This window comes from Anopheles nili, chromosome 2, assembly GCF_943737925.1.
Source record: "Anopheles nili chromosome 2, idAnoNiliSN_F5_01, whole genome shotgun sequence".
NCBI classification, from domain to species: domain Eukaryota; kingdom Metazoa; phylum Arthropoda; class Insecta; order Diptera; family Culicidae; genus Anopheles; species Anopheles nili.
The window spans coordinates 2,957,986-2,984,697 of NC_071291.1; the positions used below are offsets into that span (position 1 = coordinate 2,957,986).

The 26,712-nt window shown below is 42.1% G+C and overlaps 7 protein-coding genes across 8 annotated transcripts; 4 read left to right on the forward strand and 3 right to left on the reverse strand.

Annotated features, from left to right (window-relative positions):
• The first annotated feature begins 191 nt into the window (after positions 1 to 191).
• On the forward strand, positions 192 to 1,471 carry LOC128720229 (SAP domain-containing ribonucleoprotein). The gene is made up of 3 exons (XM_053813888.1): positions 192 to 221; positions 324 to 417; positions 495 to 1,471. The coding sequence occupies exons 1-3, from the start codon at positions 192 to 194 to the stop codon at positions 1,313 to 1,315; spliced, it is 945 nt and encodes a 314-aa protein (XP_053669863.1). The 3' UTR covers positions 1,316 to 1,471.
• Positions 1,472 to 2,093: 622 nt separating this feature from the next.
• LOC128730545 (chromatin assembly factor 1 p55 subunit) lies at positions 2,094 to 3,734 on the reverse strand. 2 transcript variants are annotated; one of them, XM_053823598.1, is made up of 2 exons: positions 3,649 to 3,734; positions 2,094 to 3,533 (listed from the first exon to the last, which is right to left on the reverse strand). In XM_053823598.1, exons 1-2 carry the CDS (start codon positions 3,668 to 3,670, stop codon positions 2,266 to 2,268), a joined length of 1,290 nt encoding a protein of 429 aa, XP_053679573.1. In that variant the 5' UTR covers positions 3,671 to 3,734; the 3' UTR covers positions 2,094 to 2,265. The 2 variants fall into 2 exon arrangements, with proteins under 2 accessions (XP_053679573.1, XP_053679574.1); XM_053823599.1 differs by having other exon boundaries at positions 3,652 to 3,673.
• An 891-nt stretch (positions 3,735 to 4,625) lies between these two features.
• Positions 4,626 to 6,301, forward strand: LOC128721378 (nucleoside diphosphate kinase 7). Its single transcript, XM_053815125.1, has 6 exons — positions 4,626 to 4,634; positions 4,903 to 5,171; positions 5,258 to 5,612; positions 5,670 to 5,912; positions 5,982 to 6,098; positions 6,164 to 6,301. The coding sequence occupies exons 1-6, from the start codon at positions 4,626 to 4,628 to the stop codon at positions 6,299 to 6,301; spliced, it is 1,131 nt and encodes a 376-aa protein (XP_053671100.1).
• A 219-nt stretch (positions 6,302 to 6,520) lies between these two features.
• On the forward strand, positions 6,521 to 19,691 carry LOC128721384 (dynein axonemal heavy chain 6). Its single transcript, XM_053815133.1, has 16 exons — positions 6,521 to 6,593; positions 6,674 to 6,806; positions 6,874 to 7,044; positions 7,117 to 7,568; positions 7,685 to 8,084; positions 8,156 to 8,251; positions 8,442 to 8,980; positions 9,042 to 10,887; positions 10,954 to 12,230; positions 12,306 to 12,903; positions 12,987 to 15,350; positions 15,425 to 15,566; positions 15,635 to 16,371; positions 16,448 to 16,714; positions 16,788 to 19,278; positions 19,356 to 19,691. Exons 1-16 carry the CDS (start codon positions 6,521 to 6,523, stop codon positions 19,689 to 19,691), a joined length of 11,922 nt encoding a protein of 3,973 aa, XP_053671108.1.
• An 80-nt stretch (positions 19,692 to 19,771) lies between these two features.
• Positions 19,772 to 20,545, reverse strand: LOC128721388 (augmin complex subunit dgt2). The gene is made up of 3 exons (XM_053815138.1): positions 20,356 to 20,545; positions 19,951 to 20,293; positions 19,772 to 19,883 (listed from the first exon to the last, which is right to left on the reverse strand). The coding sequence occupies exons 1-3, from the start codon at positions 20,543 to 20,545 to the stop codon at positions 19,772 to 19,774; spliced, it is 645 nt and encodes a 214-aa protein (XP_053671113.1).
• Positions 20,546 to 20,867: 322 nt separating this feature from the next.
• On the forward strand, positions 20,868 to 22,583 carry LOC128721392 (zinc finger protein 436-like). Its single transcript, XM_053815143.1, has 3 exons — positions 20,868 to 21,005; positions 21,075 to 21,835; positions 21,914 to 22,583. The coding sequence occupies exons 1-3, from the start codon at positions 20,868 to 20,870 to the stop codon at positions 22,581 to 22,583; spliced, it is 1,569 nt and encodes a 522-aa protein (XP_053671118.1).
• Positions 22,584 to 22,632: 49 nt separating this feature from the next.
• LOC128730432 (GPI ethanolamine phosphate transferase 1) lies at positions 22,633 to 26,315 on the reverse strand. The gene is made up of 14 exons (XM_053823477.1): positions 26,185 to 26,315; positions 25,963 to 26,129; positions 25,525 to 25,882; positions 25,226 to 25,453; positions 25,000 to 25,147; positions 24,743 to 24,934; positions 24,425 to 24,668; positions 24,199 to 24,350; positions 23,948 to 24,135; positions 23,686 to 23,879; positions 23,434 to 23,624; positions 23,257 to 23,337; positions 22,996 to 23,187; positions 22,633 to 22,920 (listed from the first exon to the last, which is right to left on the reverse strand). Exons 1-14 carry the CDS (start codon positions 26,313 to 26,315, stop codon positions 22,633 to 22,635), a joined length of 2,754 nt encoding a protein of 917 aa, XP_053679452.1.
• Positions 26,316 to 26,712: the final 397 nt, after the last annotated feature.

Genomic DNA, 26,712 nt, shown 5'->3' on the forward strand with positions numbered 1-26,712 from the left:
AAACCGTCACTCTCATTAAAAACGTCAACTATAAACAATATATAAAAGCCACCAAGTTGTAATTTTCCCTATTTCTCTACAAAAATTGTATTGACTTGAACTCTCGTTACTGAATAGAGAGCTGTATAAAAAAAGTTTTTGCTTCAAAAAAGTCTTCTCGCTGCGCGCCGACCACTATCACCATGGATACGATGAGTGATAGCGATATTTCTAAGATGAAGGTAACACGGGGGACGCCGCCATAGCCCGATAGCTATCCGGCATTTGAAGATGGTGAACGTTGTTAACCTATGGAGGATTATTGTGATGGTTCAATTCCTCAGGTGGCCGATCTGAAGAAGGAACTCAAAGCACGGGGCTTGAGTGTGATGGGCAACAAAAATGAACTCGTCGATCGTCTGCAGTCGGCGTTGTTAGGTAGGTTAAGAGTGACGATTGTTTGATTGATCGGTAGTGTGGTGGAAGTATTTGTTTACTCTCCTTTTTCATTTGAGATGGTGGTGATGTTCTCGAAGACACTGCCAATTCAGAAGACCTGCTGGAAGACGATGAGCTGAACGATGATCTGCTGGACGAGGATAAAGATCTCACTGAAGACCCGGTTGCCGAGGAAGAGCAAATACTCAAATCACCGACTCCGAGTGAGAAATCCAAATCGATTTCACCCGAGCAACCCCGAAAACCAGAGGATGAACCGAAAAGTTTGGATTCCAAACCAAACTTACCGACGGCGGTTCAACGAAAGATTGCTCTAAAGCGAAACATTTCCATCACGAAACCCACCATTGGGACAGAATTGTCTGAAGCACCAAAAGCACAGAGACAACCGTTCTCGACACAGACGAGCGGTACCGGCAGTGTTCACAGTGGCAGTGACGGTGAACCGGAAAAGAAGGTCGTCAAACTGGGTCAAATGAGCGCGTTGGAGCGGCTAGAATTGCGGGTGAAGAAGTTCGGAGCCCAGACTGCCCCGGCACCATCTGTCACTAAACCGGTCGGTAATAGTGGTTCGGATAAGATGCAAGCACGTGCGGCCCGATTTGGTCTTTCCGGTGCAAGCGGTGTATCCTCTACCGACAATAGCACTCCGGCTTCGCTGGATGCGTTGAAAAAGCGTGCAGAAAGATTCGGCGGCTCGGTCTCGTCGAAAATGAGTAAACTAGAGCAGGAGGAAAAGCTGGCCAAACGCCAGGCTCGCTTCGGACAAACAGCCGTCAGCGCTACTTCAAATGGATCCGGCAAAGTTTCGACTGGATCTGCAGACTACGCAGAGAAAGCACGGTTAAGGTTGGAACGGTTCAAAACAGCAGCTTAAAAAGGAACTATTTTCTGATCTGAACTTTCATGATAATATTGTGACTAAATGCTTGTCCCTCCGCAAAACGGGCACCCTTCAAGTGCGTGTGTTTGTTTGTGTGTATCAATAAACACCGCAGCAAGGCAGAGGATCATTCGCGCAAAACGCGAGTGGGAGGAACCATTAGTACTGATAACAGGCTCGAAGACACGGGCTAGATTTTTGTAGCATAAGTATGTAATTGAAAATCGTATCAGTAGTAGCGATATGATGTTGCCGTGTTTTTTTTTTCGACTAACTGATTGAATAAATATAATCTAAAGATATTAGCAATCGATTTTTATGACAAAATACCAGCATATCAATGCAAAAGTATAAGTACTTATGTATCGTGCATCGCTAAGCGGTTTTAGCCTGCTACAAGTGAATCCTGAAGCATTTACAAATAACCGTGGTCGTCTGTAAACGGGGAACATCTCCGCTTAGATGAAACATTCCACTTGAACATCTTTCTCCCGTACGAGATTAAGCTAGTTTGGACTACAACGGAACGAGTTTATGTCTCTGAGTCGTACATGAGTACTGTACTATTGCGAATGATTTGAATTGCTCTGCAAGATAAGTAACTTCAATACGAACACGATGTACAAATGCCCGAATTTATTCAGTGCAACACATGTTTCATGCCGCGCGGGAGGTTCGCCTAGTTAAATGTTTGTGAAGCGTGCCTTTATTTAAAACTTGCTGATACAGATAGCACTCTCAGCGTTGAAGTTAATGGGGGGGGGGGGGGAGGAATGAAAGTAATCGTGTAGCGTGTCTGCGCTGTTTAAATTGAAGAATAACATAATTCTCGTCCGAAACAAACGACATTCGATGGTGTCCGGAAACAATTACCATTTAATCACACGCTAGTTATGCATTGAGACGTTAAAAAATCATGAACAAAAAATTACTAAACGCACTTCTTACGAACCACCGCCTTCAATTTCACTCGCTGGAATATCCGGTTCCTCGTCGTTGTACATGTTCTCCGCCATCTGCCACACTTGCATGATGTTGTCCTCCGACACCGAACAGATGACCCACGGCTCGTTCGGATTCCAGGAGAAGTCGGAAATCTTGGCCGTGTGGCCACCATGAATGAACAGTAGCTCCGGTGGGCCGTCTTCGGCGTCCTCCGCACTCTGTTCCTCGCCGATCTTCGACAGATCCCACACATGCAGCCGCCGGTCGGTGCCTGACGAGGCAAGGATTGTTTCGTTATGCGGCGACCATTGCACCTGGAATATTTCGTCTTTGTGCGACTCGAACGAGTGTAACTTCAGCTTGAGATTGCGCAGATCCCAAAGGGCGACCGTCTTGTCCGCTGATCCAGTCGCCAGGATGAATTCGGAGTACGGGTTGAAGCTGAGACAGTTCACCTCGGCCGTGTGAGCATCAACCGTGTGCGAGGGCTTCGAGGTGTTGTTGCACCGCGTGTCCCAAATCATCAGCTTCTGATCGTCGGCGACCGAGCCGAACAGCGACTCGTGCAGCAGATGCCATGCCACGTCCTCCACCACGGCCGTGTGCCCGGTGAAGATGTTCTTCGCGTCGATGAGCCGGTGCTCCTTCGGAGTGGCGTTGATGTCCCACAGGCAGATCGTGTGGTCATCGCTGGCCGATAGCAGATACCCGTTCAAATTAGGATTCCACGACAACCCGTATCCCTCCTTCTGATGGCCACGCAGCCGTAAGTCCGGCGTACACTCGCCGCTCGGTTCTGGTTTGCTCGGGTGCTTCGTATAGTCGAACACGAGGACGTCGCTCGACGGGGTCTTCGTGGCGATGACGCACGGATTCTGTGGCATGTAGCGGGCCCGGTTCACCTCGCCCTCGTGGTTGATTTTGATCTCGATTTCGATCTTACCTGAAACCGAGCCGAATCCCCCAAATTCGCCCTTCTCGTTGTCGAAGTGACCCGCGTCGAACTGCGCGTCCTCGTTCGGGAGCTGCACGCTCGCAATCAGCAGGTGGTTCTGCTCGTCCGATGTGTGCGTGCCAAGGATGAGCCGGTGTACCGAGTAGTCCTTGCCCTCCGGTTTGGTCACGTCTGGCAACCACTGCGCGGTAAGCGACGGCCATTCGAGCGCGTGTGTCATGACCAAATCGTACAAGAACGGCGTGTTTTTCTTCCATATTTTGTACTCCTCGTTGATGACGCGCTCCTCGACCGCATCATCGAATGCTTCCGCTGAGGGGAGAAAAATAATGTGCGATTCACGCCGTCAGACTCATGCTTCGGCCGTAACAGGAACTGTACCGTGCAGGCAAGAATGCAAACACGGTACAGCCAGCACAACACTTACCACCATCGCCTCTATCACCCATTTTGATTACCACGATCCAGTTAAATTACAGTGCACTGAGTATTAAATCGTTTGACGTTCGATTCTCTCCCGCCAAATCGTCGTTTGGACTTGAACGATACGACGGCGGCGGAGACGACACAAACGATGACGGCCGTTTTCGCCTCTGCTAAAGGAAAAGGTGCTCTTTTCCAACGACTATCTGACTGCTTACGTGCGTGTATGAGCGCGCGCGAGCGCGTGCGTGTGTGTGTGCCTGTAGCAAAGCGGCGTTCTCTAGCCAAAATTTATACCGGCCGGGTCGATTCTCTTATACAAAAATGATTTCCGTTTTTCTTGTTTAGTTTACACGACAGTCGAAACGTTTTCTTACAGTATTCTAAACCGCACGTATCGCGAAAAAATTTGCTTTTTCGTACAGCTCAACGAGAAGAGAGCACGAAACACAAAATGCCGCACTTTTGTTGAACTCGCCACCGGTGGAGTGAGGGAGACCTTTAAGGAGAAAAGCCGCGAAGCCAGAAAGCGTTGACAGCAATAGAGCCGCGGTTACACAATCGGACGGTCTACTCAACGTCAAACCATGCAAATCTTAATAAGCAATATTTGATTATATTAATGCTGCGCTATTCCTCAACATACTAGTTTCGATGCAATTTTCTAATTATTCGCAAAGCACCTATATCTTTTTTTATTGCAATGTTAAAAACAATATAAAACACATCGGTGAGAAATTACAAAATTCATGTTGCTCATCAGCTCGCTTCACGTACAAGAAAACAAATTTCTTTTAACAATACATAACCCATCTGCTGTTCGAAATAGACAAATTTAATCTATGATTTATGATTTTAAATTTGCCGTAAACGATGATAGCAAAAATTCGAAAAATAGCAGATAGTACCTCGATGAACCTGCCTGGCAACATAAGCAATACTTGTTCCCCGCGTAACCCTTGACAACATATCACGAGCCTCATGAACATAGTAAACAAACAGAAACAAACGGTCGCTATTCTTTGCAGAGTGGCTTGTATTCAACCGATCGCTGGTTCCAAAGCAAGATTGGTACCATTTCATAATAATGGTAAGTTATAGATCACTGAGCACATGGAATAGATCTTAAACCTTCGCGATAACCAGGATTCAGCAAAGTGACATTCAAATATTTATGGAGCTCCTATCTTGTTTTATAACGGCTATTTTAGCCACTTTTGAGCAAAAAAAAATGCAAGGTATTAATGTTTTGTTTTAGAATTCAATCAGCAACGTATATTTAGCCGAATGGTACCAGAAAGAAGCAGATCTGAATCGTCAACTGATGGTGAGCTTTTTTCCCAGCGACAAGTCCGTTGAACTAATCGATTTGAAAACCAGAAAAACGTTCCTGCGTCGTACCAAAATCGAGGAGCTTAACGAGAACGATTTTTTCATCGGTGCAAAATTGCTTATATTTGGCAAACAGATTCATATAATCGACTACGGTGATGCAAAAACGAGGAATAAAAAAGCCGATCAACAACTGTACGTTCAAAATCGTTCCCTCAAAACACATGTGAGCGAATTCCTAAATATGCAAATCTTAAGTGCCTTCTCGTCTCTGGTCGTAGTTCTTTTGGAATGATAAAAGCAGATGCGTTGCTGCATATTGGGGAGATACTATCTAAAATCTACAAGACAGGCTTAGGTGTCCGTCGACTGGCGATGTTGAAAATAGATGAAAATTATTCCTCGATATTAAAATCAGTTCGCTCGGAGGCTTCTAATTTGAACTATCTGATGGATTGCATGCCCAGTCAGTCATTCATAGCAATGGAGATCATTGGCAATAACGCGTACAATCAATATCGAGAACTATGTGGCCCCGAATCCGCATCCGAAGCAAAAGAATGTGCCCCGAGCAGCTTCCGTGGATTGTATGGAAGTGATATTTACTGTTCACGTTCTGCCGAAGATGCTGCTAATGTGGGTATGAATATAGAAATTGTTTTTATGATAATGTTGAGTAATGATTCTTTTTAGGAATCCCGATTCATCTTTCAAAATAACGACATCAAACTTGTGCTCCGCTCATCAGCACTATTCACGAATAGCACGCTGTGTATTATCAAGCCACACGCGGTGCGCGAGGGTAAAACAGGAGAAATTATCACCGAAATATTGTTGAAAAAATATACCATAACCGCCATGAAAATGCTTCGCTTCGAACGTCCTAACTGCGAAGAATTCCTCGAAGTGTACAAAGGAGTCGTGCCTGAGTACGAGGTATTATCGAGTCCGCCGTCCACATTCACATTCGTGAGCAGTGATTAATTTGTACTTATTTTGTCCCAGTCCATGGTAATGCAGATGATCAGCGGAGACTGTGTAGTATTGGAAATTACCAACAAATACGATGATAATCGCAGCACCTACCAGAGTTTCCGAGACTTTTGTGGACCCATTTGTCCCGTAAGCGCAATATTACTACTAACGATAGATGACATCTTTTATTTTCCACACTTTAACTCTCTTAGGAAGTCGCCAAACTCACCAGACCTCAAACCTTACGGGCCATGTTTGGGAAAAACAAGGTGATGAATGCCATTCACTGCACCGATCTGGAAGAAGACACCACGCTCGAGTTGGAATATGTTTTTAAATTTTTAAACTGAAATTTCAAACTTTATCGATAACTTCGACAAGTCTGCTAGATGGCAACTGATCCGTGCCTAATCCATTTTCTGAATCATTATAATCGAATCTTTTTAAAATTTATAATGTAATGATCATTGTATGGATGGTATTGATATGTGTATGATGTGCATTGATTTTTTAATAAAACAAATAAATTAATATTTTTGTATTTTTTTACGGTACATACATCATCAAGTATGTCTGAGATATATGATCTACTGCTACACTTCCTGTACGATTTTGGTAACCAGACGACTGTGTATGCATACGGTAATATTTAGTTACCATAACAACTGTGTACGCCGGTTAAACATGGTCACCTGAGCTCGTCAACTTGTTCGCATTGCCAGATTCAATTTCCATTCAATTCCAGATTCAATTGCCAGATCATCCTTGTTTGAAAATGAGCAAGCAATTCGGAGCCAAGAAACTAAAATCGGCTTTAACGAAGCCGAAAACGGTTTTTACGTTTGCCTCTAGCGAGTAAGTGCTTGTGATACAGGTAATATTGTTCGCCAATAATGGCCACATATCACTATTTCTATTACAGGGAGCGAAAGAAACGAATTGCAGCACGAACGCGTCAGATGAACATCCCGGTACCCATAGATTTGGAGAAGCTGATAGACGAAAGGATTAAGCTACTAAAGGATAACAGTTTCGTTTTTCTTACTTATGCATACTCGAAAAACAGCGAGCTTTTTACGCCCTACAGTTTTTTGTAAGTTGTAATCCGTTTTCCAGCAGCGCAGTACGAGCTTACTGTAATTGAAAAGGATTTTCTTTCCATCAGGGAGGTTCCATTTAGCAAAGCAGATAAGCACGAATATTTTACTGTGAGTCGTCATGGGGTAACCTATTGGAGCGATGCTGAAAACCACTTTACTGAGCTCGGCGCCTGGCTATCGGATTATCGAAAGTATCGTAAACTCACAGATCTAGGCTTTTTCAAACACTATCGTAGCGGAAAAGCATTTCGCATATGGCTACGCAACATTCAGTGGTACAAATACGAGAATGCCCGCCAAAAAATCGCATCTACTGCCTTCATCGCGCTTCCTCGTCTGGCTAGGGCGCTGCTGACGATGCAAGAAGAGTTTGTGCAGTTGGTGGGGTTTCGATTTTTCGACGTATCGGTATCAGAGAATTGGCATCTGCCTTACTTCATTGAAACTCAAATGACTACCTTCGAGCAGGTGCGGGATTTCCTTCACCAGTTGCGTGAAAAAATGCGAAATGTGCTATGTAAGTAAGACTGGCAATTCATGACCATAGTGAAGAAGTTTTGTTTATGCTTGTTTCGTTCGTTACAGTTGACGCATGTTGTAACACATTGATCGATCGTGGTTTCTCACCTCAAGATGAAACGATTAACGTGTCTAATAAAAAGAAGTTGAAAGACATGATGAGCTTTACGGAACGAGCGAATAAGCGCAAATTGTGCGCCTTGTTGGCCAGATTTCTTGCCTGCGCCGACCAGATAATGATTACACTTCTCCATCAAATTTTGCGAGAGTCCTTCAAAAATTTGGCAAGTGTTTTCTCAAACTTCATGGAAGCCTTTTTGTCGAATGAGTGCTCTCAGAGCTTAAGAGCACCGTTCATGAATGTAGAATTAGTTCTCAAACCTTCGCGTATCGATCTTGATCCTTCACGTGAAGTCACCACACGAATGTTAGAGGATCTTAGCAATCTAGTCATGCGGACTGTCTACAAAATCGATCGTTTTCAAAACGATACTTTCTTCGACGTCTATACGGAGTAAGTATCTATGGCTGCAATATATTCACAGTTTTTACAATTATTTGTTGGTAAACTACAACCTTTATCAGACCGACAATAATGGGACGAAAGGAAGACCGTCTGTGTGGAAACCCTCCAAGTCTGGATTTTATTATCCGAAACGATATACAGCTATCAAATAACATGTGAGTACAAGAATTGTGCATAATAAGTTTACTCTTTTTATTTTTGGAGCCGACATATGGGTATGGTCGTCTCCTCGTAAGTCGACAATGTATCGGAGGGTATGTCCTCATTCTTTTGCCTTATCCCGGGCATATTCAGTTAAAATTTGTATTTACAATATTCAATAGTATTACCGTTGCTTTATTGCAGCAAATTAATATTTGATGGAATTATCGAAGCGTACAACAATGTCGATCAATATGTTGTGCAATTCGAACGTATTCGCTTGTCGTACCAGGAAAATATGGCAGTTGATCATGGCATTATCCGGGGGGAAACCAATCTGGAGGTACTGAAAATGTACTGTGAGCGATTCAGCAACCAGATGGCAGAGTTAGAGCAAATCCAAGAGTCTCATCCATTAGGATTGCTCCAAGTAAAGCAGATCGCCTTCCGGGACGAAATCACTCCCATTTGTCAACAACTGCTGGCAGTGTTAGATGAAACTATCCCTCGGTTAGCAATGGAGAAAATCAATTATGTCGAACAAAAGGGAGAGGAATTACAGACAAAGCTTTTAATTGTTCCAGAAGAAACAAATCACTATATCTACTATTTCAATCATCTGGAAGTATGCCAAGAGTACGTGGCTAGCTTGAAAAAGGAGCTGAACTACGCCTATGATGCGTTAAAAATCATGAAAAATTATAGTATTGCATTGTCGAATGAAGATAAAGATAAATATTTAGGTAGGTAATATATGACTCTCAATGTTGTTCAAATCTAGATATTATCTCTTGGTTGTTGCAGACATGGAGGAATTTTTAGATGAAATCAGTACAACGTTAGAAAGCAAACGATCCCAAAAACAGGATTTGATCAACAAATTCGATCTATGCCTACAGGCCGATATAACAAAAATATTCTCCGAAGTCGAAGATATTCAAGAAAAAGTTTTAAAGGAATGGCTACTTGATCTAGGGTCAGATCCAGCGCAGGTACGCGATTGTTTGATTGATCAATCCGAACGATTGACAATGTGCCAACGGAAAGCACAGGAGTACAAAAAGTACCAAAAAGAATTCCGCTTGGAAGTGACAAGGTTCGTAAAGCTTGATCAGGTTATTAACGAGGTAAAATTGCGCCAAATCCTATGGGATAGTGTGCAACAGTGGAAAGAATCGGTGGAAATATGGAACGAAATACACTTCCACGAGCTAAGTATGGACGAGGTGGAAGCACTCAATACAAAAATATTGAAAAATTGTGCTATGCTTGATAAGAATCTTCCCAAAAATGATATTATTCCAAAACTGAAGGCAGAAGCCGAAGAATTCAAAGATAAAATACCAGTGCTTGGGTTTTTACGTAACCCAGCTCTCAAAACACGACACTGGATTAAGATTGAACAGATACTAAACCGCCATCTGACCGAGGAGACAGAAATCTATTTACACACCTTCGAAGATGCAAATGCATTTGAGGAAGAAGTGGCGGCCGAGCTGATGGAAGTATCAAATATGGCTAGTGCTGAGGCAGGCTTGGAAACGCTGTTAAACAAGGTCGAGAACGCTTGGAAAGAGTTAGAACTGACCGTAATTAATCATCGCGATCATCGGGATGTGTTTGTGTTGGCAGGAATCGATGAGATACAAACGATTCTGGATGAGTCTAGTATAAACGTTAGCACCGTGGCAGCTTCGAGACACGTTGGACCCATTAAACCAAAGGTGGACGATTGGGTAAATCAGTTAGATCTTTTCTCGCGAACACTTGATGAATGGATGCAATGCCAGCAGTCCTGGATTTACTTGGAGGCCATATTTTCTGCTCCAGATATTCAACGCCAACTTCCACACGAAACGCAGATGTTTTTGCAGGTGGATAAAGCATGGAAGGATCTGATGCGACGCACTCAGAAAGCTCCATTAGCTCTTGGGGCGATGACGGCAGAGGGCGTATTAGAACAACTTCAAATAAATAACGTACTATTAGAAAAAGTTACACGGTGCTTGGAAGCATACTTAGAAGTGAAACGGATGGCTTTTCCGCGATTCTATTTTTTGTCTAATGATGAGTTGTTGGAAATATTGGCACAAACAAAAAATCCATATGCCGTACAACCTCACTTGTCCAAATGCTTTGATGCTATTGCGAAGATCGAATTTGGTAAGAAAAAAACCGAGACAGGAGAATCGATCATGACCAACGACATTATTGCGATGATATCACCAGAAGGTGAGCGATTAACCTTCGGCGTTGGCCTTAAGGCACGTGGAGCGGTGGAAGATTGGCTTTCGAAAGTGGAAGAAGCAATGTTTTTGGCAGTTAAGCGATATATGCGCCATGGCTTTCGTTTATACGGACTCAAAGATCGTTCGTTCTGGATGCAGGAGCATCCGAATCAGGTAGTATTAACCATCTCCCAGCAGCAATGGGCCACCGACGTTCACAACATCCTTGACGGCGGAGGCAACGTTGACAAAGGGTTGGAAGAATTTCATGATAAATTGACGAAAAATTTAACCGAGCTAGCTGCGATTGCTCGAACCAAAATTTCCAAACTAGTGCGTAAGGTGTTATGCGCTTTGATCACGATAGATGTACATGCTCGTGACATGATAGCAGGGATGGTTGCAAAAAGAATTCAAAAATCGTGAGTACCATCAGATAGGTATACATTTGAAAAAACACATAATTTAATCATCTCCATTTATCACAGGACCGATTTTGAATGGCTTAAAATGCTACGATATTACTGGATGCCAGAAACGGAGGTAGTTGAAACGAAAATGGCCTCTGCAAATTTGCCTTACTTCTACGAGTATCTCGGTGCGGGAGGAGTACTTGTAATAACACCACTTACCGATCGGTGCTATCTCTGTTTGATGGGTGCGCTGCAAATGGATTTAGGAGGCGCTCCAGCAGGACCTGCCGGAACAGGGAAAACTGAAACGACAAAAGACCTTGCAAAGGCTCTTGCTATACAATGTGTGGTCTTCAACTGCTCCGATGGATTGGACTACAAAATGATGGGTCGTTTTTTTACCGGTCTTGCCCAGTCTGGTGCATGGTGCTGCTTTGACGAATTTAATCGCATTGATATTGAGGTGCTTTCCGTTATCGCTCAACAACTTATAACCATTCGTAATGCAAAAGCCTCGAAAATGAAACGATTTCTCTTCGAGGGCCGCGAAATTCGATTGAAACCATCGTGTGCCGCATTCATCACTATGAATCCGGGATATGCCGGCAGAACGGAGCTACCGGATAACCTGAAAGCTCTATTTCGGCCGATATCTATGATGGTTCCTGATTATGCTCTTATCGCTGAGGTAATCCTATACTCCGAAGGATTCGAGGGATCTAAGATATTGGCCAAAAAGATGGTACAAATGTACAAGTTGTGCAGTGAACAGCTTAGTCAGCAAGATCATTATGACTTTGGTATGCGGGCCGTAAAGAGCGTGCTCGTAATGGCCGGTGCGCTGAAACGCGCCTCACCTGATCAACCAGAAAATGTGACACTTATCTCAGCCTTGCGTGATTCAAACTTACCTAAATTTTTGGCCAACGACGCGGATCTTTTTAATGGCATATTAGGTGATTTATTTCCGGGCGTGGAACTGCCAGAACCCGAACGTGGAGATCTACAAAACGCGATTGAGCAATGTATGAGAGACCGTAACCTGCAACCAGTACCAGAATTAGTGCTAAAAACGCTACAGCTCTTCGAAACGATGGTGGTTCGCTGGGGTGTAATGCTAGTTGGGCCTACCGGTAGTGGCAAAACAACGGTACTACATATTTTGGCCAATGCATTTGAAAAACTCTACTCCGACGAAATTCCCGGACCATTATATCGTCCAGTACGCACTCAAACACTTAATCCAAAAGCCATCTCTATGGACGAACTGTATGGCTGCGTAAACTTAGCCACAATGGAGTGGCGTGATGGATTGCTTGGATTAGCAATTCGATCAGCAGTGGGTGTAACAGGTATTAACTTTTGTTCATTCGTATATCAGTGAACTATGACTCATTGCTAACACACCTTTCCGTGTTTTTTCTTAGACGAAATTCATCAGTGGGTTGTATGCGACGGTCCCGTCGACGCAGTTTGGATTGAAAATCTTAACACGGTACTCGATGACAACAAAATGCTATGCTTGGCAAACTCCGAACGTATCAAGCTCACCAGCTGGGTGCATATGGTTTTCGAGGTGCAGGATCTAGCACAGGCTTCCCCAGCAACGGTTTCAAGATGTGGAATGGTATACATGGATCCCGTACACCTTGGATGGTCGTCGATAGTAAAATCCTGGCTTAACACAGTTCAACACCTGCACTTGGATGGTGATCTGAATGCTTACATACTATCGCTGTATGAGCGACACTATGAGGCCATTACTAAATTCCTACAACGAAACTGTAAGTGGAGTATACATCAGGTCAACATCAGTAAACTGATGATGATGTGTAAGCTGCTCTATTTGCTGCTGCAAGAAACACAAGGACTGCACTTAATGGAACGGGGAGAAGCTAAGCATTATGTCTTTAAAATGTTTACATGGAGCATGCTGTGGTCTTTTGCTGGTAATTTATTGGACGATTCCAAAGCGCAGTTTGAGCAATATTACCGAACTCTGCAGAATCAAGAGGAACTGGGGCTGTAAGTATTTTGATTATTATTTTGAAATTGAATTATGCAAGTTTTTTAATAATTTGTTACTATATATATATTGTTTTGGATAGTTTACCCAAAGATACGTTGTGGGATTTCCGAATTAACACAAAAACTCGCACTTGGGAAAGCTGGAACGCAATTCACCCTAAGTTTTTCTACAACTCTTCTGTACCTTATTTCGATCTGTTGGTACCAACTCTTGACACTACCAAGTATGGCTTCGTTGCAGAAATGCTACTTCAGCATCAATGTCCAATAATGTTCACCGGCGATACAGGAGTTGGAAAATCAGTACTTGCGCGAGAAATTCTCAACAGACTAATGCAGCGCGATGTGATACCAATGTTTGTCAATTTTTCCGCACAAAGTGAAAGCGCCCGAACACAAGAGATCATAGAATCGCGCCTCGAACGACGCAAAAAGACGTTGCTTGGAGCTCCCATCAACAAGAAAATTGTGGTATTTATAGATGATGTTAATATGCCCAAATTGGATAGATATGGAAGCCAACCACCGATAGAGCTTCTACGCCAGTTTGCCGACTTCCGAGGAGTTTACGATCGCGAGAAAATGTATTGGAAGGATATCGTGGACGTTACGCTGGGAGCTGCATGTGCTCCGCCAGGAGGAGGTCGCAACGTATTAACAGCAAGATTCATTAGGCATTTCGCGCTTTTCTCTTTGCCCTCACCAAACAGTGCAACATTGAAAACTATCTTTAAAGCTATTATGACAGGTTTTTTGAACGATTTCAACATGTCCATTCGACCACTGGCCGAATCTATCGTCGAAACAGCCGTCGCTGTATATGAGCGTATATCAGCCGAGCTGCTGCCAACACCGAAGAAGTCACACTATGTCTTCAATCTTCGTGATCTCTCCAAATGCGTCCAGGGAGTGCTGCAAGCGGATTCATCGAGCTACACTAATCCGATGCAGTTGATGCGATTGTTTTATCACGAGTCGTCCCGCATATTCTATGACCGGCTTATCAACGAGGAGGACAAGACATATTTCAAGCAATTGCTTCAGGATTGCTGCGAGAAGTATTTCGAAACCACTGTTGTACAGCCTGAAGAAACGGTTATGTTCGGAGACTTTATGGTTTTTGGCCAGGCAGCGGAAGATCGCGTTTACGAAGAAATTAAGGAGACCAAAAAATTGAAATCGATCCTGGTAGACTATCTGGAAGATTACAATGGAACGGTGGGAACAGAGATGAATTTGGTATTTTTTGCCGATGCCATTGAACATATAGTTCGTTTGGCGCGATTGCTACGTTCAGAACGAGGGAACGGTTTGCTTGTAGGCGTATCCGGTATGGGAAAACAGAGTCTTGCAAAACTAGCCGCTCATATCAACGGATACCAGTGTCATCAGATTGCTCTCCGAAGAGGTTACGACCACAGTTGCTTCCATGAAGATCTGCGCCGCATCTATTGGATTGCCGGAGTGTTAAATAAGGCAACAGTCTTCCTGATCACCGACACGCAAATTGTACAGGAAGCATTCATGGAGGACATAAACAACATACTGAACTCGGGCGAGGTACCAAACCTCTTTGAGGGTGATGAATACGAGAAAATAATTTTGAATACAAGGCAACCATGCATTGAGAGTGGGTATCCAAATCAAACTCGGGACGGCATATATGAGTTCTTCGTTAAACGTGTAAGGGCTAACTTACATGTTATTATGTGCATGAGTCCAGTCGGTGACACTTTCCGGAGTCGATGTCGTATGTTTCCTTCGCTGGTAAATTGTTGCACAATTGATTGGTTTGTAAAGTGGCCAGATGAAGCATTACGCAGCGTGGCGGTCGGTTCATTGAAAGATGTCTCAGATAATGAAGTACAGTGCAAACACTTGGCTCAGATCTGCGTTATGATACACGAAAGTGTTGAAAGCATATCAGAACGGTTCTATCGCGAAATGAGGCGCCATTACTATACCACTCCTAGCAGCTATCTACAGCTTCTAAACCAATATCGTGTACTTGTACAGAAACGAGTGGACTCGATCGTTCAGAAAAAAGATCGTATCGCAAATGGATTAAGCAAAATTCTCGAAACCAATCAGGTGGTGGCAGAAATGGGAGAAGAGTTGAAAAAGTTTGTGCCTATTCTAGAAGAAAAATCGAAAAACATGAAAGAACTCTTGGCCAAGCTTGACAAAGATAATGCCATGGCGGAAAGTGTAAAGAAAAGCGTAGCGAAAGATGAGGCCGAAGCCAAAGTAAAGGCAGCCGAAACACAGGAGATCGCCGATGAAGCAGCAAAAGACTTGGAGATTGTTCTACCGACACTACAAGCTGCGCAAGATGCACTGAAATCGCTAAATAAAAACGATATAAATGAGCTTCGAGTGTTTCAGAAGCCTCCAAAATTGGTGCAGTTTGTAATGGAAGCAGTGTGCATTCTACTCGGTGCCAAGTAAGTATATCTCTTTTCTTACTTTCGTACGCTTAACAAAAAACAATACTGTACTACATTTCCTCATTATTTAGGACTGACTGGAATACCGCAAAGGTAGTAATGTCTGATGTGAACTTTTTGAAGAAGCTAGAAGACTACGATAAGGAACACATACCTGAGGCAACTATTAAGAAAATAAAAACATACGTTGATCACAAGGACTTTCAACCAGCGGTAAGCTATCGCTCAAGTATGTACAAATACGCTGCTTTAGTTAATGCTCGATGTATTCAATTTCCCAGACTATTGAAAAAGTGTCTAAGGTAGCGAAATCGATGTGTTTGTGGGTGATTGCGATAGAAAAATACGCCAAAATTTACAAGGTAGTCGAACCAAAAATCAAACGGCAAAAGGCCGCCGAACAGGAGCTGGGTGAGGTGATGCAATTGCTCAAATCAAAACAGAGTGAGCTGGCCGAAATAGAAGCAAAAATAACCATGCTTATGGCAAATCTGGAGGAGAAAAAGCGCGAAATGAAACTGTTGCAGGATCACAATGATCTTACAAGCGCTCGATTGAATCGTGCCGGTAGACTCACGTCAGCACTTGCTGACGAAGAAGTCCGTTGGCGCGAAACGGTAAAGCAACTGACGGCTGAACACTTCGCAGTTCCTGGTGATGTCCTGGTGGCATCCGCGTACGTTGCTTATTTGGGGGCTTTTCCAATTGACTACCGACGCACATTATCCGATATTTGGGTTTCGGAATGTAAGCGGTTGAACATTCCAAGTAGCCCTACCTTTAATTTGGTTCAGATCCTCGGAGATTCTTACCAGATACGTCAGTGGAACATGTTCGGGTTACCAAGGGATGAAATATCGGTTGAAAACGGCATCATCGCAACGGAAGGCGGTCGCTGGCCGCTGATGATAGATCCGCAGGAACAAGCAAACCGATGGATAAGAAATATGGAGTCGCGTAACGAATTACGAATCATCAAGCTTACCGATGGAAATATGATGAGAATTTTGGAAATTTGGTAAGAACTTATACCTGCAATTGCTTATGTGTCCATAATTTACAATTTCAACTACATCATTGTTTACTTCTACAAGCATTCGTCAAGGATTTCCAATGCTGATTGAGGATGTACAAGAAACATTAGATCCAGTCTTGGGACCAGTTTTAATGAAACAAGTCTTTCTCCAAAACGGTCGACTTATGATTAAGCTTGGTGATGTGGATGTGGATTACGATAGCAGCTTTCGACTTTATATGACAACGAAACTTCCTAATCCCCACTTTTTGCCTGAAATTTGTATCCAAGTTAGTTTGGTGAATTTTCTTGTTTCTAGAAGTGGACTCGAGGACCAGTTGCTGGCGTAAGAAACTACTTTATATTATTAATCATACATACATAAAGCAGTGATTATTTTTTCAACATAACCATTTTAGAGAAATCATTAAGATTGAACTACCAGAAATGGAGAAACAACGCAACGATTTGATTACCACCATAAACGCGGATAAGCAGCAGTTATTGTTGCTTGAAGACAAGATATTGAAAGTCCTGTACAGCTCCCAAGGAAACATTTTAGACGACGAAGAGCTTGTGGAATCTTTAAACGAATCGAAAGAAATGTCAACTATCATTGCTGATCGTTTGATAGAAACTGAACGTACGGAACTGAATATTGCGGCCACTCGCGAAAAATATCGCATTCTTGCTGCTCGTGGTGCGATTCTATACTTCGTGGTTGCATCACTATCAGAAATTGATCCAATGTACCAGTTCAGTCTCCGATACTTTACACAAGTTTACTGTTCAGTGATCGAACAGCCGCACACCAGGATGGAGCTTCCAGAACGTTTGGCAACTTTGCTAGAGGACATCACTTTTACAACATTTGCCAACATCTGTAGAGGGTTGTTCGAGAAACATAAGTTGATCTGTGGATTTTTGGTAGCTTTCGCTATTTGCAAGGAAACCCAACAATTTTCCGACGAAGAGTTTAGTTTTATCGTGCGTGGACCATCGCAGAGAAAATTTTCCCTGGAAGGAAAACCTCACTTTCTGAGCGACAATCAGTGGATAGCTTGCTGTTTCCTCGAGATGCATGACCGAACTAAATTTTACGAGCTCACCAAACAGCTGCACCGGTCTTTAATAATTGCAATCGAAGATTTCCAAGAGGATCTTTGCCTCGCACCTAGTCCGCAGCCGGGAACTGTTGATTGGAATGCACGATTATCAATGTCAGAAAAACTCATGCTTGTTGCCGCATTGAAGGACGAGTTCTTGGTGATTGCTGTAACTGAATTTATTCGCCATTCACTTGGTAAACGGTATACAGAGCCAGCAAAAAATACGAGCCTAGCGTCGTTGTATGCCGACATTTCACCAACCATTCCGCTAGTGTTTGTTCTATCGGCGGGATCCGATCCTATGACGGCCTTGATTAAGTTCGCCCAGGAAAGAGATTGTGTTGAGAAACTTCATTCGATTTCACTCGGACAAGGACAAGGACCAGCTGCTGAAGCTCTAATTGAAGCAGGAACAAAGTCAGGGCACTGGGTATTTCTGCAAAACTGTCATCTTGCAACTTCCTGGATGGAAGCGATGGAAAAGATCGTCAACCGCATCGCGATGGGATTGCAAACGGTTGATACTAATTTTCGTTTATTCTTGTCTTCGATGCCCGTTCGTACTTTCCCAATTAGTGTGTTGCAAAACTCAGTCAAAGTGACAAACGAGCCTCCAAAAGGATTGCGGTCGAACCTTGTGAGATCACTTACTGAACTGGATCACAATTGGTTCGAATTTCATGTACTAGGAGCTCAATGGCGGGCGCTCGTTTTCGGGCTGTGCATGTTCCACGGTGTCATTCTTGAACGACGAAAGTTCGGTCCGCTCGGTTGGAACATAACCTACGAGTTTAGCGAAAGTGATCGTGAATGCGCTCTCCGTACCTTGGACATCTACTGTGATCGAGAGCTACAAGCAGCTATACCATGGGATGCGCTCGAGTATATAAACGGTGAAATAACGTACGGAGGACGCGTAACAGACGTATGGGATCAAAGATGCTTGCGATCGGTACTAAAGCGATTCTCATCTTCAGCAATTTTGGCAGACAAGTACACGTATAGTGCGAGTGGTCTCTATCGCTGCCCGGATGGAGATGACACACGCAAGATCCACGAGTACTTGCAATACGTAGGGCAGCTTCCGATCCACGATCCTCCTGATATTTTTGGAATGCACGAGAACGCTAATATCATATTCAATCGCAATGAAACACGATTCTTTCTTGATACGCTGCTGGAAAGCCAATCGGGTGGAGATGCCCTAGGTGAAGAAGCGATGGCGGCCATGGACAAAATGTGTCTGGATAAGATATATTCCATCAGAAAGGCGGTTGCGCCTGTTATTGGCTATGATGAACTGCACCCCACTTTGCTGCAACGAGATGCAAAAAAACGCATTCCTTCTCTAACGACGGTTCTGTTGCAGGAAGTGGATAGGTTCGATAGGCTCTTGTCTGTGTTACATAGAAGCCTACAGGATCTGGAAAAAGCGATTCAAGGTTTTGTAGTTATGTCGGAAAGCTTGGAAACTATCTATCGCGCGTTTGATAACAATCAAGTACCTCTAGCCTGGCACTCGAAAGGATATCTTTCAACCAAGTCGCTTGCTAGCTGGGTAACTGATTTGCAGCACCGGATCGAGTACGTGAGGAATTGGTGCATAGAAGGACTACCACAATCTTCGTGGATATGTGGATTGTTTTTTCCACAGTCTTTCCTTACAGGCACTCTGCAGACGTACGCTCGGAAACATAATGTTCCTATTGATACACTAAGGTTCGATTTCGAGGTCATGAATGTAACGTTGCATCAGTCCGTAATTTACGAAGAGCGATCCAAAAAGGTATTTTGTTTAAATGTGGTCTAATGTAATCCTCAACAGAAGCATATTGAGCATACAAATGATCATTTTTATCGTTTTAGACATGTGAAGAGCTTTTCCTGAATCTTAGCCCTCCGCAAGATGGAATATTCATCCACGGTCTCTTCATTGAAGCTGGCCGATGGGATCCAATAGAAGGAGGGCTCTGCGATGCAAGACATCGTGAACTAATCGCTCATTTACCTGTTGTCTGGTTGAAGCCGTCCACCGAGCTTGTTATTGGTCGCAGATACGAGGCTCCGTTGTACAAAACCAGTATTCGAGCTGGTGTGTTATCAACTACAGGCCAGTCCACGAATTTCGTTCTATCGGTTTTACTAGACTCGGACCAATCTTCCGATTACTGGATATTACGTGGAACCGCACTAGTAACATTAATAACAGATTGAAAGGATCATGAATTCGGTTGCTGCTTATTATTTTTTCTACAACTAAATTGATTTATTGATATAAACGTATTGAAGTGGGCTTAATCACTATTACCTAACAATGAATTAATGTTTGTCTTAACGTCCTTAATTGCCTTGACAGTATGCGAAGTGCAGCTAAGGATTTCGTTCGTTGACAACTTCTGTAGCAACCTGTTCGGATAAAAACGTGTTAGTGATGTTGAAAATAACTCCGATCGCTTTACGCATGGCTACTTACTCAGATTTCGTTTGTAAGTATCGAGCCTCAACATGTTTCAAATCGACGTTGTTTCGTTGGTATGGTCCAGTACGAATTTCTGCACATGCTTTCATAAGCTGAAGTTTGCGAACTTTCAACAGGGCAAGATTCTTCAAAAGTTGTTGTCGTTCTACATCATTGTGTAGGTTATCATACTGTTTCTGATATTGTGAAGCAGCTAGTTGCTCCAAATTGCCTCCAGTAAATCGCTTTGCTTTCTCTACAAACGGTCGCACTTGTTCCAGAATCCTAGATTCGACATACTTACTAATCGCTAGACGCTCGTGATAATTTGTATCAATGTTCCGAATATGATCTAGTCCTGTAAGGTGTTAAATGGCAGCATTTTCTGTAACAGCAGTACAATGAAGAATAAATGCTCACCTAAAGGTATGTCACCATCGTACTTATATATTGCAAGTAATGCTCGGTTTTCAATCGATATTGGAGCATCCGGTTGCTTGAGCAAGCCAATAATAAGCGACGTTTTATAATACTTTAGCAGTTCAAGCTTCACCTCATCCTGATGTATTTCCATTTCGGCTTTGTTTAGATTATTACGCATGTCTTCCATTTTCACCATCAATCGCTGTTTTTCAATGCAAACTTTCCGTTGTGTCGATTAAGAACGTTTGTTGTTCTTTCAAACTTCAAACCATTTTATATTGACATTTACTTGGTACAATTGTCAGAGCTCGAAAGGAATAGACGCAAAACAAACTGCAACGATAACAAAACAAACGATGGAGACATTCAACTTTTACCTTTACCTACATTTGTTGGTTTATGAAGTTAAATAACACTATTCTTCATATGAATTAAAGCTGAAGATTATAGGTTTGACCTATTTAAAAGTGCGGTAAATATTCAGAGTGCTTAGTTTTTTCGAGCCAACCATGGCGCAAGATATAATGCTGTCTACGGCTTGTCGCTGTTGCTTGATGGAGGATAATGATATGGTGTATGTTTTTGATATACTGGACGAATTCAATATGAAAATAAACGAACTAATAGTTCGTAACGGTGCTATTACGGTACGTACGCTAAAAATGGAGATAATTTGATCTGCGCATCAAACTAAATTTAGCTTTCTTATTTCAAAGATATTGGAAGACGATGCCTTCTCCAAACATATCTGCGGAAATTGTTTAAATGATTTGGCGATAGCAGAACGGTTTGTCCTGCGATGTCGAAAAACGAACGATTTGTTAATGAATCTCATAGTGGATAATCCACAAGAGAGCAATGCAAGCATGATAGAAGATAACGAACACGTTGCCGATCCAAGCGAGGAAGATGTATCATATGTCCTAGTTTCAACAGGATCCGATTGCGGAATGCTTGTAGAACATTCGATGGTCGAGGACCAATCTATAGGGGAAATAAGACATTTTGCAGAAGACGTTCATACAACATCATTCATGGCAGCAGATCCCACAAGTATAGACAATGATGTATTGTTGCTTAACCGCAAAAACAAACTCCTTACGGCCAAACATGTTTGTTTCGATGTAGCTCAAGAAGACACGTTAGAATACGAAAGTAATACATTAGATAATGAAGATGCATCCAGCATAAAGGAGATGACTGAAATCAGCGTCAACAATGAACTGTATGCAGAAATTTTCAATCAAAACCATACCAAAGCTCAGACACCAACCGATTCGTTGGGGGATTACAACAACTTGGACTTCTTGGGCAGTGATGACGAAAGAAATTCAAAGGTTATTAGTGGAAAATTATACGATTTTAAGCACAACTGTGACCAATGTGGCGCTAGTTTTGTAAAGGCTAAAAACTATGCTCGCCATCTACAATCACATAATATTTTAGCATGCCAGGAATGTTTAAAAATTTTCAACAGGTAAATATTGCAATTGGTTATGAGATTGTCTGTGGTTTAATACGATTTCTCTACAATACAATCATTTGTGTCCCGCAGTGAACAGATTTTGTTGAAACATCAAACAATGTGCCAACGTGGCTCTGAACATCGTGTTGTAAAGTCATCTTTCGATCAGGAACCACAGGATTCAAACTTTTTTCAGCGGAGAAAATCTTTCATTTGTCCATACTGTAATAAACCGTTTGTTTCTCAATCTGCGCTAGCAACTCATGAACGCACGCACACCGGCGAGAGACCATTTGCCTGTAACTATTGTGCCAAGCGCTTTAAAACATTAGCAGGAGTAGATTTACACGAGCGGAGGCACTCTGGAAACAAGCCATATGCTTGTCAGATATGCAATAAGCGGTTCGCTGAGAGCAGCAATCTAAAGGTACATATGTTACAGCATACGAAGGAAAAACCCCACGTCTGCACAATCTGTAGTCGAGCGTTTGCTCGAGTTTTTCTTCTTCAGCTCCACATGAGAACACATACGGGAGAAAAACCATATGCTTGTGTAGTATGCGAACAACGGTTTTCACAGCAGGGCGATCTAGCGTCGCATCATCGAATTCACAGTGGTGAAAAACCGTATGCCTGTGATATTTGCGGAAAAAAATTCACCAAGAGCAGTGCTGCCACACAGCATCGGAAAAGTCACAAGAATCAATTGATTGTGGAAAACATAGAAAACACTACGGGATTGGATATTGAACTTTCCTGATCATGTTGTTCAAAATGCCATCCAAAACTACTACACAAACTTTCTATGATTACTCGATTCTCTCTTTATTAGAAACTGTAACGAAAGGCAAACGTTGTGAAGAAGCTGAATGTTCCTCGCTTCTGGAAGATCTGGTAGTTAAAGACACTTCAGTCACGATGCGAGCCAGTTCATAAAACATTATCACCAAAATCGTGGTACATTCCAGGATCACGAAGTGTGAAATGGACGAGCCAATATCCATCCATGAGCCTTGGTTTCGCACGAGGAAGAAATAATTTAAACACATCCAATCACATACAATCAACGTGAGATTGAAAAGTTTCGTCTTGTGCACCTAGGAATAGAAAGTAGTAAACGAATACATTTTCAATTCAATTTGAATTTAATCTGATTTTTTTAAAGCGCTTACCGAGCATACTATAACCATTGCTCTCAACACGCATACCAGAAGTATCACAGGTATTAGCAGCTTGAGAAGGATCAACGCCATCATGGTAAACGGAGAGAAAGTGGCCACAAAGCAACGAACCCAATTAGGGTCAAATGAACTGACCGTCGCCAAATTACCCGTACCAAAAAATGAGGTCAGGAGAAAAAGCATCTGTAAATATTACGGCTTTTAGGTAGGTGTAGTTCAATTAGTTGATCCCCATTTGCAGTCGGTACTTACGAATCCAAACGTACGACGTGTATTATCGAAACCGATAGTTCCTTCTGTATGTAATGACGTCGAAAAATAAAAAGCATTTAGCTGCAGTAAAACGTCGAAAAAAATTGTTGGTTAAAATTTACTTAAAATACATTGATTTGGGTTATTTTGGGATTAGCTGAATAAATTCGTACTCACCTTAATTGTTTTATTAGATGCGATGTTTTCCAACTGCAACCATACGTACAATGTGTAACAAAAACATAACAAAAAAAGTGGTTCATAAGATAGCGAAAGCATCATGTAGGGGGCGCTTAGGCCATTAAATAATGCCCACACTCGATCCTGAATGCATGTTGATGTGAAAAATGGTAGTAATAATCCAAAAGCTGTTAAAAAAAACAAAATGTAGCTAGAGAATATTTAACATCAGGATGCTTTTAACATTACCTGAGAACATCCAGCATAAAGATCTGCATATCATTGGAATATGTTTCGATCCTTCGATGAAATTTATCAAAACAAGTAAATTTATCGGCTGTAATAAGTGTATCAAAAGCATGGTACTTTTGAAGACGAACCCATGTTTAGTTTTATAAATAGAAGTTATATTGATTACAGTCCAAACGATCACTGAAAAGCTCCTAAAACAAAGTTATTCACAGTTGTTGGTTAGTGTTTTAAAAAGTAATGAACATTGCAACATACTTACAGTAGTAAAAAGCTTGAATTATCACGTCCTATAGTTGGGATCAGAAAAAACCCAGACAATAGGCCATTGCAGATTATCCATCGCAGTATCATCAATTTGTTTTTGTTATTGAATAACGGTTTAACCACAAGGAAACAATGAATCCAAAGCAAAAGTGCCAATAAGCGACGATCCATGAACGCTAACACCTATGATTAAAACGGTTCTATTGGTTTGAAATAAAAGTGAAAGTTGTTGCATGTTAAACCTACCAAAAACTCAACAGCCACCACGAAACCTGCAAAGTACATCCCCGACTTGCCTCGCACTAATAGCACGTATTTTCTCCAGCGTGTTCCTATGAAACCCCAAAGTGCTATAGGGATCACAAAATATAAAACTACTATCACGGGCGTGTTTTGTACTGTAAAAAAATTAAATTAATTACGCATCCATATTAGACATCAACAAAAGCTTTCTGTATCAAAAAGATCTCACCGATGTTGAAAGCCACAACTAATACTGCGATTAACATTGCTATTGTTGCAACCGAACGACTGTTACGAAGATGATAAGCTGAAAGGTGAGTACCAGCATTAACAGAAAACGTTTCTTTGGCAAGCAGCAGTAACCAACCTAACATTGTCAGAGTAAGTGCAACAAACAGATGTGGCTTGTAGTAGCTTTGAAAGTATTCGATGGCACTTAAAGTTGTATCCATTAGCATTTTACATAAAGTTTGCTGAAAAAATTCCAATAATCTGATCATTGAATCGCCAGTTTATACATAAGACTAAGCAAATTAATTTGTCTTACCACATCACTGTATTGTTTGCGCAATGTTGCACTGGATATCTCTGATTGTAGAGCTTCAATCAAAATCTTGAAACTGGTTTGCTTTGTGCTTGTAAGCCATTGCAACATTTTTCCTTCCGATTCCCGTTGCCAACGGTTGTATTGAGCTAATAGTTGATCTGCATTATTTTTCATGGCCCAGGCAGCATACTCCTGAGTTAATATGTTTGAAAATATTTAGTTTGTTCACCAGAGCATCAGACCAGAGTTTAACTCACCTCCGAAACACTTAGCAGCGATCGAGGTAATTTTCCTAAGTTATTCTTTGGCACACTAATACCGAGTACAGCCGAAATGAGAGGAGCCACATCTGCTTGATTCAAGTAATGTATCGGAATTTTCTTATCACCTAACGCCAAAACGTCCCTTTTGATGGAAAACAAATCTTAGTACTCCAATAGAACAAATCAAGCCACATAATGAATTAAAGGCAAATTTCCATACTCTACAACTGGAAAACCATTGGCAGCATGGTTGAATCCTGCTCCCCAAGCAAGAAAAGGAGTTTCCGTTTCTAGCGGATGGCCTGAACCATGAGATCCTTGATCAGTCATTCCGTGATCCGATGTGAAAATAAATGCAGTACGCCTATCGTTCTGGGACACTTGTTCTACAAGTTGGACGATTGATTTAATGCCTTCATCCACGATAATTAAATTTTCTGTAAAGAGTCTTCAAAAATGCGAAAAGCGAATACTTTATGCAGATAAATACTCGCACATGACCTTCTCCTTGGTACTCACGTCGAATGAGGTTTGTGTACGTGTCCGGCGGTATCTAAACCCAATAGATGAAGAAATAAAATTACTTTTTTACGCGAAAAAACATCACGTATGGTATCCTCTTTGGATAGAAACTGTCGAACCCGGTCAAACACCCAGATGTCCAGCAAAGAGGTGTTGGCGGACTGAGCAAAACTTTCATCGTTACTATCGTAAGCTGCCACATGGACACGTCCTTGCGTAGCGCCTCGGGAGAACATATTGACGATATCCGGGCTGCCCCAACTATAGCTCGTGCTAGAACGATTCAGCACTGAATCAAATTCTACCGGATTTTCTTTCCATCCTCGAAAAACGGCGCTCGGGTCTTCGTATACACCTTGCAAGTAATGTGAATAAGAAAACAATTTAACCTAATTTAAGATAATACTGGCGTTTGTGTCTACCCACATGTCTTACCTCCAAGCAATGCTGCATGACCTGGCCGCGATTCGGTAGGAACACGAGTACTAGAAATTCCAAACACACCTTCTGTAAGAAGGATGTTTCGGAGAAAACTAGTACGATTTAAATCGTATTTCAGAAAGGACTCGGCTCTCAAGCCATCACCGATGAAGAGAACTAATCTACAAAACGTAGAAACAATTAATTCTAGCCATATTCCAGAATAGTTATACTCACCTATCAGCGGGTGGTTGATCGTGCTCTCCACCAACCGGCAAATCTTTAAGAATAGGAGATTGAAAATGTATGTAGAAAATGGATAACAAAAACAGCACATGAATCACAACGGCCACTATAAGCAATCTCATGTTTCTACTTTAACGCGAGTGTTGGATAAAGTACAAGAGACTACATTCGTAGATAAGGAAATCGTCTGCGACATAGATTCAAACTGTTCTAACAAACAAATAAACCAAATGTCATTAACCACGTCAAGAATGTGGCATATGTCAGGAAACGCGGGCGATATTTTCTTATTCAATTTGAGCACAACGGAAAAGTCATAGAGCTTTTAAGTAGAACACAACAGCAATTTCAACGCTGCATTGGATACAATTTTGAAGCGCATATTGAATCTAATGATATTACATTAGTATCTTTATTTCGGAATATATTTCATCTTCGTCATCAAAGCTACAATACCAAAAATGTCTGTATAACCACCCTTAAACTTCGTTTATTTATAAGATGATAGCATCTCTAAAG

Excerpts from the sequence above, each read along its gene's own strand:
- LOC128721384 (XM_053815133.1), top strand. The coding sequence starts at position 6,521 with ATGTCTGAGATATATGATCTACTGCTACACTTCCTGTACGATTTTGGT. Across the intron at positions 8,252-8,441 it reads ATACAGCTATCAAATAACAT|CAAATTAATATTTGATGGAA; the intron begins GTGAGTACAAGA and ends GCTTTATTGCAG. Across the intron at positions 12,904-12,986 it reads AATCAAGAGGAACTGGGGCT|TTTACCCAAAGATACGTTGT; the intron begins GTAAGTATTTTG and ends TGTTTTGGATAG.
- LOC128720229 (XM_053813888.1), top strand. The coding sequence starts at position 192 with ATGAGTGATAGCGATATTTCTAAGATGAAG. Across the intron at positions 222-323 it reads GCGATATTTCTAAGATGAAG|GTGGCCGATCTGAAGAAGGA; the intron begins GTAACACGGGGG and ends TCAATTCCTCAG. Across the intron at positions 418-494 it reads TCTGCAGTCGGCGTTGTTAG|ATGGTGGTGATGTTCTCGAA; the intron begins GTAGGTTAAGAG and ends TTTTCATTTGAG.
- LOC128730432 (XM_053823477.1), bottom strand. The coding sequence starts at position 26,315 with ATGAGATTGCTTATAGTGGCCGTTGTGATTCATGTGCTGTTTTTGTTA. Across the intron at positions 25,883-25,962 it reads TCATGCAGCATTGCTTGGAG|GTGTATACGAAGACCCGAGC; the intron begins GTAAGACATGTG and ends ATTACTTGCAAG. Across the intron at positions 22,921-22,995 it reads CAATGGTTATAGTATGCTCG|GTGCACAAGACGAAACTTTT; the intron begins GTAAGCGCTTTA and ends TTCTATTCCTAG.
- LOC128721392 (XM_053815143.1), top strand. The coding sequence starts at position 20,868 with ATGGCGCAAGATATAATGCTGTCTACGGCTTGTCGCTGTTGCTTGATG. Across the intron at positions 21,006-21,074 it reads TTCGTAACGGTGCTATTACG|ATATTGGAAGACGATGCCTT; the intron begins GTACGTACGCTA and ends CTTATTTCAAAG. Across the intron at positions 21,836-21,913 it reads TGTTTAAAAATTTTCAACAG|TGAACAGATTTTGTTGAAAC; the intron begins GTAAATATTGCA and ends TGTGTCCCGCAG.
- LOC128721378 (XM_053815125.1), top strand. Across the intron at positions 5,613-5,669 it reads CTGCCGAAGATGCTGCTAAT|GAATCCCGATTCATCTTTCA; the intron begins GTGGGTATGAAT and ends GATTCTTTTTAG. Across the intron at positions 6,099-6,163 it reads TTTGTGGACCCATTTGTCCC|GAAGTCGCCAAACTCACCAG; the intron begins GTAAGCGCAATA and ends TAACTCTCTTAG.
- LOC128721388 (XM_053815138.1), bottom strand. The coding sequence starts at position 20,545 with ATGGAAGACATGCGTAATAATCTAAACAAAGCCGAAATGGAAATACAT. Across the intron at positions 20,294-20,355 it reads CGATGGTGACATACCTTTAG|GACTAGATCATATTCGGAAC; the intron begins GTGAGCATTTAT and ends AACACCTTACAG. Across the intron at positions 19,884-19,950 it reads TACTTACAAACGAAATCTGA|GTTGCTACAGAAGTTGTCAA; the intron begins GTAAGTAGCCAT and ends TTATCCGAACAG.
- LOC128730545 (XM_053823598.1), bottom strand. The coding sequence starts at position 3,670 with ATGGGTGATAGAGGCGATGGTG. Across the intron at positions 3,534-3,648 it reads GGGTGATAGAGGCGATGGTG|CGGAAGCATTCGATGATGCG; the intron begins GTAAGTGTTGTG and ends TTCTCCCCTCAG.